The following is a 12,544-nucleotide window of genomic DNA, read 5'->3' as shown; positions in this document are numbered from 1 at the left end:
ATATACATGCCACATATTCTTTATCCATTTTTCTGTCGATGGACGCTTAGGTTGCTTCCATGTCCTGGCTGTTGTATGTAGAGATGCAGTGAACATTGTGGTACATGACTCCTTTTGAATTATGGTTTTCTCAGGTTATATGCCCAGTAGTGGGATTGCTGGGTCATATGGTAGTTCTATTTTTAGTTTTTTAAGGAACCTCCATACTGTTCTCCATAGTGGCTGTATCAATTTACATTCCCACCAACAGTGCAAGAGGGTTCCCTTCTCTCCAGCATTTATCATTTGTAGATTTTTTGATGATGGCCATTCTGACTGGTGTGAGGTGATATCTCATTGTAGTTTTGATTTGCATTTCTGTAATGATTAATGATGTTGAGCATTCTTTCATGTGTTTGTTGGCTATCTGTATATCTTCTCTGGAGAAATGTCTATTTAGGTCTTCTGCCCATTTTTGGATTGGGATGTTTGTTTTTTTGATATTGAGCTGCATGGGCTGCTTGTAAATTTTGGAGATTAATCCTTTGTCAGTGCTTCATTTGGAAATATTTTCTCCCATTCTGAGGCTTGTCTTTGCATCATGTTTATGGTTTCCTTTGCTATGCAAAAGCTTTTAAGTTTCATTACATCCCATTTGTTTATTTTTGTTTCTATTTCCATTTCTCTAGGAGGTGGGTCAAAAAGGATCTTTCTGAGATTTATAACATTTAATTTTGTATTCTCTCTGTCAACACACATTTTCCAAAGAGTAAAACATGCTCCTACATAACGTATGTACAACTCTCCAAAGCAGATGATCAGCTTCAGTACAACAGTACCACCCTGTTCAAATTTTGCCAGCTGTCCCAACAATGGCTTCTTTCTTTCTGACCCAGAAGTCTGTCGAGGTATTTTAAAACCCAGTTCTGGGTGCTCAGTGTGCTCATTGTTACTGGGCTGTCACATCTTCTCCAATCTGGAATAGTTCCTTTTCATGTCCTTATCAGTTTTAAAGAATACAGGCCTTACATTCTGTAGGATAATCCTGTTTCTTCTTTACCCAGCTCAGGCTACACATTCTTTGCAGAAACTCCACTACATGGAATTTAGTGGAACCGATGCTGTGGCCTCTCAGTACATCAAATCAGTAAGCACGTGATGTTGACCTGTCCTGCCGCCCTGGTGATAACCTTGATCATCTGGTCATCTTGATGACTACTAGGTTTCCCCACCTTAAATTCACTACTTCCCCCTTTGTCATTGATTAGTACTTTGTGGAGGGGTATTCTGATATCTGGTATTCTGATATTACTTTAATAGACTTTTCCATATCAAATTTCTACCTAACAGCCTTAGAGTCCATTGATAGCTCCTGCCTGAATCAAGCATCTATTTGATAGGTGTCAAAGAGTGATTCTATTTCCAACACCCCTGCATTTTTGGTTGGCATTCTACTCTAAGGAAGATCTTTCACTTATCTCATTTATCAGTATAGATCTGTGTATTTGTATTTTATTCAATAAATAATATCGTTTCTTTTAATGTTAAAATTGTTCCCAGTGAGGGCAGTAGGAGCTCCTTCAGACTGGCTCCTTTATCTTTTTGACATGTGCTCTGGCAAAACAAGATATTCCAGGTGCATCTTTTACCTCCCTTGCCCTAAGTCTAGAATCTGATCTCTTTCTTCAAGGAGCCCTGGTTCCTTTGAGTAGAGGATGGTATTTTAAAACCCAGTTCTGGGTGCTCAGTGTGCTCATTGCTACTGGGCTGTTATTTCTTCTAGGTTTTCTCAATGGACAGAACTAAGAAATACAGGTAATGTATCACACATACACAACACATATATACATATATTTGTATATGTGTATACAACACATATATTTGTACACACAAATATACATACCTAAATATATGTGTATACAACACATATATTTGTATACACAAATATACATACCTAAAACTATTTTATATATATTATATAACAATGAATTCATACCATTACTTCCATTTCTAATCCAACACAACATTTCAAGGGTTCCTTCTAATCTTTTCTGTTTGTAGACATCTTCTGTAACTCCCATTTTCCTCAGTATAGTTACCTATTTGTTCACTGTTACCTGTTCCCAACCATGCAAGCTATCTACCATCTCCTCCACCTAACACTTATGTTCATCGTAGAGATCCTGTACATGTTTTGTGAAGTGTATGCCTAAGTATTTTATTTTCTTTGATGTGATTATAAATGTTATTGTGTGTTTAAGTTTAGTTTCCACGTTTGTTTTTAGTGTATTGAAATACAATTGATTTTTGTTTGATGATCTTGTATACTGCACCCTTGCTGAACTCACTTATTAGTTCCAGGAGGGTTTTTTTAGATTCTGTGGGATTTTCTACATACAAAATCATGTCATTTGCAAAGAGGGACAGTTTTATTTCTTCCTTTCCAATCTGTGCCCTTTTTTTTTCTTTTTCTTCTTCTAGGTAGAATTTCCATTGCTATTGATATGTTGAATAAGATTGGTGAGAGTGGACATCCTTGCCTTGTTTCTGATTTTAGGGAGAAAGCGTTCCATCTTTCACCATTAAGAATGATATTAGCTTTTTGGAAATGCTCTGTATTGTATTAAGGAAGTTTACCCTATTTCTAGTTTGCTGAGAGTTTTGTCATGAATTGATGTTGAAAGGCAACTGTTTTTGTGTCATTGTTATTATAGTTGACATCAAGACAGCCATATCTGTTCATTTGTGAATGAAATGACACAGTATTTTGTATAAATATTTATTACAGTTTTGAAGCGGTCATAAATAGCTGAACACAGAAAAGCGACAGAATAATGAATTGAGAGATTTATTTTGAGAAGTGAAAATGACAGAAAATGTAATTTTCTTTTCTAACCAGCAAATTCACTCTTATTTGAATGAACTAAGAGTATCTCCCCATCTTCATTACTACTGCAGCCACACATTACTGGTATTATGAGTCTAACCATTTCTGTACTTTTAATCCATATGACTGTCTCCTGTTCTTTATGATTTTGAAGGGGGTATTATTTGGCTATTTCAGAGCTTCTCAAGAAAAAGTAAGCTTCTTTAAAGAATCAAGTAATGATACAACAAACTACTTGAAAATGAAACGACATATCTGAGGTTTTTCTTTAATCCAGGCAAGTGGGAAATGGAGTATAGGTGAAATGACTTTGGCCATGTGTTGTTGACAGTTGAAATTATGTGAAGTATGAGTGGGATTCCTGATACTATTCTTTCTAATTTTGTTTATGTTTGAAAAATTACACGTAAAAATTTTAAAAACCCCAGAGTCTCTTGAGAGTCTGTGGCCTGTAACTTCCTTACCTAAGTCAAGGATGGGTATCACTGGGTAGCACTGCCATCACCTTAACAGTTTCCCAAGGAAAGTTTTCTCCAAACATTACCAAGCTCAGACCCAGAGATAGCCAATTTGATGTAGGAAGTTTTAGTTTTAGAAAGCAAGATAGGGCTTCCCTGGTGGCGCAGTGGTTGAGAGTCCGCCTGCCGATGCAGGGGACACGGGTTCGTGCCCCGGTCTGGGAGGATCCCACGTGCCGCGGAGCGGCTGGGCCCGTGAGCCATGGCCGCTGAGCCTGCGCGTCCGGAGCCTGTCCTCTGCAACGGGAGAGGCCACAACAGTGAGAGGCCCGCGTAACGCATAAAAAAAAAAAAAAAAAAAAAAAAAAAAGAAAGCAAGATAACTTTGCACTTACGGATATTAACATAAATATTAATAACATGCTTTATAGAAAGGTCATGGGTAATGAGATAATTTAGAGCAATCATTTGTGAAAAATAACCTTCTAGTTGTCTTGAGATGCTCTTCCACTCTTTCCTCTGATTGTTACTTGTTTTCCTTAAGCAGACAGTTACTAGCATATAATTACCCTTTCAAAGCCATCTACAATGTCCAGAGTTGATTTTGCTCTAAAGTAACTGTTACTCTAATGCTCAAACCAGCAAACCAGCCTATGTTAAATGTCACTGTCTCAGTTAAGGAAATTCGGGTACCTAAGCTTCTGTGTGTGGCTAGGGAAAGGTAATGCTATCCTTCTGCCTGTTCCCTCACTGATTCCCACACCACCACAGATCTACAGAATGCTCTTCACACAGGGGACTCTGTGTGTTGTGGAATTGGAGGGGTTCCCTAGCTCCCCTGAATCAGAACTAGCTCCTAGCTCTAATTAGTTTCTCTTATTCCTGTCAGATACATTAGAGGTTCTGCATTCTGATTCTACTAGTACTTAACACAAATTTCTAACATATGTGAACCTGTATTTCCTTGCATTTTTAAAATTGTAACAGTATCTTCACCTTTCACTACCCAAATAAGATGAGACCTTTCAAAAGCTTTTATTCCCCTGCCTTCTTCCAAATTTTGTTGAAATATTGTGGAAGTTTATTTCTGGATGACTGATTTGGTAACAGTTACAACCGTGTTATCAATGATTATTTAAACTTAACAAGTTTTACTGGCTTTATTGTCACCATTTACATATATACCACATCTTTACCTTTATTGACTCGAATTCCTATTTATTTTGATGGAATGCTTCCTCAAGAGATTTTCAAAAAGTTGTACATAGGCTAATATATTTTCTGAGTACTGGTATGTCTTAAAATATCTTTTATTAAGCATAGGATTTTTTAATTTAAAAATAATGAATGAAAGGTAGGTAATCAATAACAGACAAAAGAAGTTGTCCATATAGAGTCTAAAATAATGTCTAAATGACAAGAATGGGTAGGATGGGGGTCTTTATTTTACACGTGATATTTGATTATAATATTTGCTTAGAATTCATGTGTCTTAAACAAAAACTAAAGACATTTTCAGAGACTGAATGTGAACAGTCACCCATAATCCAGGCAAGGATTTTTCATTTTAAATGCTACTAAAACCATTATACAGTATTGACCTTTATAGCTTTGACTTTATTCTACTCATCCTTGTCCCAACCTGCACGTTGGTTTGGTGTTACAGTATTTATGCACAATTATTGCAGTTTTTTGTTTTTGGCATTTGTATAAAGTAGCTAATGTAAAGTGAATCACAAAGCTAGAAGCCAAGGTTTTATACTTTAAATATCTTTAAGAATACATGGGCTAAAAAAATTGCAGAGGAAGGAAGACTCCCAAACTCATTCTGAGGCCACCATCACCCTGATACCAAAACCAGACAAAGATACCACTAAAAAAAGATAATTACAGGCCAATATCACTGATGAACATAGACGCAAAAATCCTCAGCAAAATACTAGCAATTCGAATCCAACAATACATTAAAAGGATCATACACCACGATCAAGTGGGATTTATCCCAAGGATGCAAGGATTTTTCAGTATCCGCAAATCAATCATTGTGATACAATAACTGCAGATACTTACTGAATTAGTCAGGATTCTCCAGAGAAGCAGCACCAATAGAATACAGAGAAAAAGAAAGAGAGAGAGAGATTTATTACAAGGAATTAATTCATGCAGTTACAGAGGCTGGCAAGTCCAAAATCTGCAGAGCCAATGTCCAAGTTTGAGTCAAAAGGCCAGCAGTTGTAGAACCAGGAAGAACTGATGTCCAGTTCATCAGTCAGGAAAAGCTAGTGTTCTAGTGTGAGGGCCATCAGACAGGAGAATTCTTACTCAAGAGAGGGTCTGGCTTTTGTTCTCTTCAGGCCTTCTACTGGTTAGATGAGGCCCACACACATTATGAAGAGCAATCTGTTTTACTCAGTTTACTGATTAAATGTTAATCTTACCCAGAAACACCTAGCATAATATTTAACCAAATATCTGGGCACCTCATGACCCAGCCAAGTTGACACATAAAACTTACCATTACACTTACTGTTTACTCTCTTCATCAAAGAGAGTCTATGATCAAATATGTAGTTTAAGAAGATGGATTTTGCAGCAATGTTCAGAAGAAAAACATAGACGTTCATCAAAAGAAATAGATGTTCTGACCTGAGAGGTCAGGCTGAGGGTAACCACTGGAATACACCAGTCACCCAGGTGTGAGCTGATAAGACAGTAGAAAGAAAGTTGTAGCAATGGGTGTACAGAGGAAATAAGGTTAAAGCGTATAGCTTGGTGAGATTTTACATAGGTATACTCCCTTGTAGCCACACTCCAATCAAGATAAAATATTTCCAGTACCCCAGAAGGGTCCTTCATGTTCCCCTGCAAAAGTGTAACCACTGTTCTGATCTCTGTCACCATAGATTAGTTTTTCCTTTTCTAACTGTCATATAAATGTAATCAGATGGTATGTACTCTTTGTGTCTGACTTCTTTTGTTCAGTAGTATGTCTATGAAATTCATCTAACACATACATTTGTAAATAGAATCTTACTGAACATATTTGCCTTTGTCTTACTTTTTTACCTTAGCAAGAGAGTATAAACACCCTTTCATGTCAGCACTTAACAGGTCTCTCTCATTGTTTTAATAGTTCGATGTCATTCCATAGTACTATAGATGTTCCATAATTTATTTAGCATTTTCTCTCTTAGTGGACACATAGATAGTTTCCAATATTTCATAGACATGAAATTGATGAGTTGAGGGGCTATGTTTTTAGTGTTAATAGATAATGCCAAATTACCTTTCCCAACAGTCATAGACGTTTATATCCCATCAGCATAACACTGTCCAGTTTACCACATATTCATCTGAGAGCTCTAAATTTTTATTTCTGTAACAAATTTGTTTTTAAAATAAGTAGTACATGCAAATGGTGAAAAAATACAGAAGAGTCTAATAGTGAAAAGTAAGTCGCTCTTTTACCCGTGTTTCCCAGTGGTCCAGTTCTTTTCCCCAAAAGCAACCTCTTCTTTGTGTCTGTCTAAGATATCTTAAACACATACAAGCACATATGTTTATATGCTTTTATTTTACATAAATGGTAGTTCTAGACTTTGTTTTCTCCACTTAACAATATATCTTGGAGATTATACCATAACAATATAATCTAGAGCTACCTCATTTTAACTACTGAATAGTATCATGTGTATGGATACAACATAATTTAATGAGTTTCTTATTGACAGATACCAGCTTATTTTCAGTCTCTTATTATTATAATTAACGCCACAGTGAATATCCTATAGAATAAATTCCTAAAAATGGAATTACTAAAAAATAATACATGTACACTTTTTAAATATACTCTATTGAAATATACTTACAGAAAAGTGTACATAAGTACACAGGTGTATAAATTTTGACAAAGTAAATGCACACATGTAAGTACACCCAGATCAGGAAAAACATGATACCAGCAACCAGAAGCTTCCTCATGCCCACCCTTTTCATTACTAACCCAGTTTACCTACAGGTAACCACTAACTTAATTTCCAACACCTTAGATTAATTCTGCCTGGTTTTGAACTTTTTAACAGGTGTCCCTTCATAGAAATCATATCAGTTTAAACTTCCACTGACAGTGTAGGAGAATGCACATTTCCTAATACCTTCACCAACCCAATGGATTATTAAACTTTTTAAGTTTTGCCAGTTGTAAAGTGAAAGTATTGTCTTATTTTGCATTTTTCTTATACTGAGTAAAGTTCAGCATCTTTCCATATGTTCAAGAGCCATTTGTATTTTTATTTCTATGAATGGTCCTTGTCCTTTTTCATTTGCTTATTGATTTATAAATGTACCATAGTATATATTAGGAAAATTAATCCTTTGTGATATATGTTGTAAATATTCTTCATAGTTTGTCATTTATCTTTGATTCTGTTTTTCCTACAGACATTTTTATTGGTCTTTCATTTTTTGCCTTTCTGTTAGGTATAAAATTGATTTTTTTCCTGCCTAGTGAGGTTGAGTGTCTCTCTTCCTGGTTTTTTGATTATTTGTACTTTTCTCTTCTGGATATTGCTTCTTGATATCCTTTGTTTTTATTGGATTATCATCTTCTAACCCATATCTGGAAGCTCTTTGTATATTGGCAATAATATCTCTTTGTAATGTATATTTTTAAAATTCACAGCCCCTTGTCATTAGTTTTTTTTTAATTTTATGGTATTTTTTAAATTTTATAACAGCTTTATTGAGATATAATTTACATACCATACCATTTGCCTGTTTCAAGTATACAATTCAGTGGCTTTTGGTATATTTACAGAATTGTACCGACATACCACAATCAGTTGTAGAATGTTTTCATCACCACAGAAGAAACCCTGTACCCTTTTCTATTTTTTTTTTTTAACTTTTTATTTTATATTGGAGTATAGTTGATTAACAATGTTGTGATAGTTTCAGGTGTACAGCAAAGTGACTCAGTTATACATGTATCTATTCTTTTTCAAATTCTTTTCCCATTTAGGTTGTTACATAATATTAAGCAGAGTTCCCTGTGTTACACAGTAGGTTCTTGTTGGCTATCCATTTTAAATATAGCAGTGTGTATATGTCAATCCCACACTCCCTAACTATCCCTTCCCCTCACCCTCACCACCACCACCCCATAACCATAAGTTATTCTCTAAGTCTGTGAGTCTGTTTCTGTTTTGTAAATAAGTTCATTTGTATCATTTCTTTTTAGATTCCTCATGTAAGCGATATCATACGATATTTCTTTCTCTGACTTAATTCACTCAGTATGACAAAAGTAAAAATAGAGCTACCAATGATCCTGAAACCCTGTACCCTTCAGCTACCACCCTCAATCCCCATCCCCAGGCAACCACTACTTTCTGTATCCATAGATTTGTCTATCCTGAATATTTCATATAAATGGGTTCGTATAAAATGTGATCTTTTGTGACTGACTTCTTCCACTTAGCATAATGTTTTCAAGATCCATCTGTGTTGTAGCATCAGTACTTTATTCCTTTTAATTGTCAAATATCCCACTATATGAATATACCTGCCACATTTTGTTTATCCATCAGTTGATGGACATTTGGATGGTTTCTACTTTTTGGCTATCATGAATAATACTGTTGTGAACACTCATGTACAAGTTTTTGTGTGGACATATATTTTAATTCCTCTTGATATATACCTAAGAGTGGAATTGCTGGGTTAAATAGGAACTCTTTGTTTATCTTTTTAAGAAATTGCCAGACTGTTTTCCAAAGCAGCTGGACCATTTTACATTCCCACCAGAAATGTAGGAGGGTCCAGTTTCTCCACATCTTCACCCAAATTTGTTTTTATCTGACTTTTTGATTATACCCATCCTAATGGGTGTGAAATGGTTTCTCATTGTGGGTTTGTTTTGATTTTTTTACAATCTTAACCATTTTTGTGTGTGTGGTTAAAAAAACATGTAACATAAAATTTACTATCTTAACCATGTTTAAGTGTACAGTTCAGTGATGTTAAGTATATTCACATTGTTGTAAAACAGATCTCCAGAACTTTTTCATCTTGCAGATCTGAAACTCTGTACCCATTTAACAACTGCCCTTTTTCCCTTCCTGTCAACCCCTGGTAACCACCATTCTACTTTGTTTCTCTGAATTTGACAAGTTTAGACACCTCATGTAGGTGATATCATGTCTTTTTATTACTGGCTTGCTTAGCATAATGTCCTCAAAGTTCATCCATGTTGTAACATGTGACAGGATTTCTTCCCTTTTTAAAGTTGAATAATATTCCACTGTGAGTGTGTACCACATTTTGTTTATTCATTCATCTGCCAATGGACATTGATTTGGGTTGCTTCCACCTCTTGGATATTGTGTATTGTGTACGTCTCATTGTGGTTTTGGTTAGCATTTCCATGATAACGATGCTGAGCATCTTTTCATGAGCTTTTTATATGTCTGCATCATCTTTGGAAAAATGCCTGTTCAGGTCCTTTGCCCATTTTTTAATTGGGTTGTCTTTTTATCATTGTAGTGTAAGAGTTCTTTATGCTAGTAGTGTCTTTGCCAAATGTAATTTTCATGTTATGAATCAAAGTCTAACTTTATTTTCCTCCAAGTAGCCAATTACCCAGTACCATTTATTGAATAATCCATCTTTTCCCTCCTTTAACAAGTATTTATTGAGCAAATACATTTGGCTAGGCCCTGAAAAAATGATTTAAAAAACTATGCAGAGCTTACATACTGGTACAAAGACAGACTTTTGAGTGAATAATATACTGTTTAGCAAGATAATGTTTTAATGAAGGTTTAGGAAAATCATTTGGGGACAAGTGAAAAAGAAGTACCAGTGTCTGCCCAGAGTTGAGGGAAGAGGAACAAAGGAGAAGGAGAAGTAAGGTCATGGAGTGTTTAAGAATAAAAGAGTGATAACTAGGCACTATGCTGGGGTAAGGAACTTAAACATTGAAAACTGATTTGCAAGTATGAAACATTTATTTCACTGTTTCCTCAGGTCGAATTTAATATAAATGTACTATAGTAAATAAACAAGTATCTTCTTATGTGATGAAATATGTCATGTTCATTTCTTGATGCCTTTGCAGTTTATGTACCCTGCCTAAGTATAATATTTGTATTAGAATGATTATCATTTCACATTTGTAAAATATAACTCAACATAAGGAACAATTTTCCTATGGATATATTTGAACTAACCAATAATCACAATTATTATTGGTACAGTTCATGCTTACTGAACAGTATTATCAGCTGTCTTCCTTAAATTTATAACATATAGCATATTTAATAGCACATAAAGTCTGCCTTCTTATGAAGGAATTACTTCACATGAGTGTAGTTATGTTTCAAAATTCATGTTAGTTATAGAAAGAATGTTCAGATATCCTAACCTTTTCTTTTTTGGTAATTATAGAATAAATATGTCATTAAATTATTTTTGTTATAGACCCATCAATTATTTTATAGTTTTGTTCTCCATAAAAGTTATCAAGGGAGCCCAAACCCTTTTACCCAGAAAATTTGACTAGATAAATTGAAATAGTCTAGTTTGATATGAAGTGTTAAATGTTCTATTTTGTTTTTTTCAGTATAAATTTTCATTGGTTTGCATTTGGCAGTTCTCTGTCAGATTCTAAGTCATCCTTGGAATGTAGCTAACCAATTGGAAAATAGAACCAACAGTAGGTATGATATTATAACCATAATTAATTATATCATCTATATATTTCACAAAATGGCAGCAGCTTGACTGCTTAATAAAGGCTTTTGAAATATTGGCCTAAAGTGAACAAAAGAAATTTAATTTACTCAGATCTAAAGAAATTGAATTGGTTTTTGCTTGACCATGAATCAATAGGGCATATTAATATTATAACAGTAATAATAGGCTTTTTTTAATTTTTCCACAGTTCTTAGTGGTCTCTGTCCTAATGAATGTCCTCGTAAGATAACAGTAAGTAACCTTAACTTTCAGTTGTAAATATTTCTGTGAAAGTTCTCTGCATGATAGATACACACAAAATAGTTGTTATAGGTTAAATCAAATTGATGTTACTTTTAGAAGTGATTAAAGTATCCTTCAGTGCTCAAGTAAAGTTTACTGGGAATAAAGTACCTTTCCTAAAAACTGTCTCACCTCAAGGTTCACTTCCTTAATGAAGTCTTTTCTGATACTCTTGGAAAAATGAACACACCTCCCACTATTTCTGGGCATACTGCTGCCATTTTGGCATATATAATACTTTTTAAATTATTTATTTATTAATTATTTGGCTGCATCAGGTGTTAGTTGCAGCACACTGGATCGTTCTAAAGCATGCAGGCATAGTTGCCCCATGGCATGTGGTATCTTAGTTCCCCAACCAGGGGTCGAACCCCCATCCCCTACATTGGAAGGCGGATTCTTAACCACTGGACCACCAGGGAAGTCCCTTGGCATATGCACACTTTATCTGTTTATATTTAATGCCTCTCCCCAGGCTGTAATCCTTTGAGGTCAAGAACCATGCCATCTTTGTATACCTCGTTCATAGCACAGGGTCAAGCATATAGTAAACAATTAATGAATTTTTTTGGTTTAATCTTAATATTGGCTAGCTGTCTAATGGAACGTTTCCATGAAATAACAGAATGTGAAAATAATTAGGCTTAGATTTTGAAATTGCCAGTTCATGTAAATTATAATAAGAATATTACATTATATTTGAAAGCATGAGCATGTGTGTGTGTGTGTTTGTGTTTGTGTTGGTACATCCCAATTTGAGCCCTCATAGTAACCCTTGTTACATAAGGAATTATCCCCCATTTAAAGATGAGGAAACTTGAGGCTCAGAGAAATAAATTATCCAAAATCATAGAGCCATTAAGTAGTGAAACTAGAACACAGAACTAGGTGTTCTGATTATATTGTCATATTTTTACTACACCTTTAAAGCACTGCTTCATTATCAATGTTTTATGTATGGTTGGGAAACTTCCCGTATTTAAGACATGTGGAAGCAGACCCTGACCCAGAGATTTGCACACAAAGATTTAATCTAGACTATTCTTGAGAGCAAGGCTTCTGGAGTAGTGAGGAAAGCAGGTCTATGAGATGTGAAGCAAGGCTGGTTTTTCAAAGATGGCCCAGATTGAAGCAAAAGGGCCATACCTTTGTATTCTGCATTAGACACTGCATGCAGGCAGTC

General features: G+C 35.0%; 1 protein-coding gene across 4 annotated transcripts in view; it reads left to right on the top strand.

The window, feature by feature from the left end:
* ITFG1 (integrin alpha FG-GAP repeat containing 1) overlaps nt 1-12,544 on the top strand; it is a 249,392-nt gene that overhangs the window by 179,744 nt on the left and 57,104 nt on the right. For 3 of the 4 annotated variants that reach the window (XM_032614034.1, XM_032614035.1, XM_032614036.1), the window contains exon 13: nt 11,267-11,310. In XM_032614034.1, the coding sequence (XP_032469925.1) occupies nt 11,267-11,310 (44 nt within the window). Of the gene's footprint in view, nt 1-2,460; nt 3,667-11,266; nt 11,311-12,544 lie in introns of those variants that run through there. The other variant, XM_032614037.1, reaches the window with a different exon arrangement.

The sequence above is a fragment of the Phocoena sinus genome, chromosome 19 (genome assembly GCF_008692025.1).
Source record: "Phocoena sinus isolate mPhoSin1 chromosome 19, mPhoSin1.pri, whole genome shotgun sequence".
Classification (NCBI taxonomy): Eukaryota; Metazoa; Chordata; class Mammalia; order Artiodactyla; family Phocoenidae; genus Phocoena; species Phocoena sinus.
Note: the sequence above shows the minus strand (reverse complement) of the source record. Positions and strands in the feature narration are given on the sequence as shown.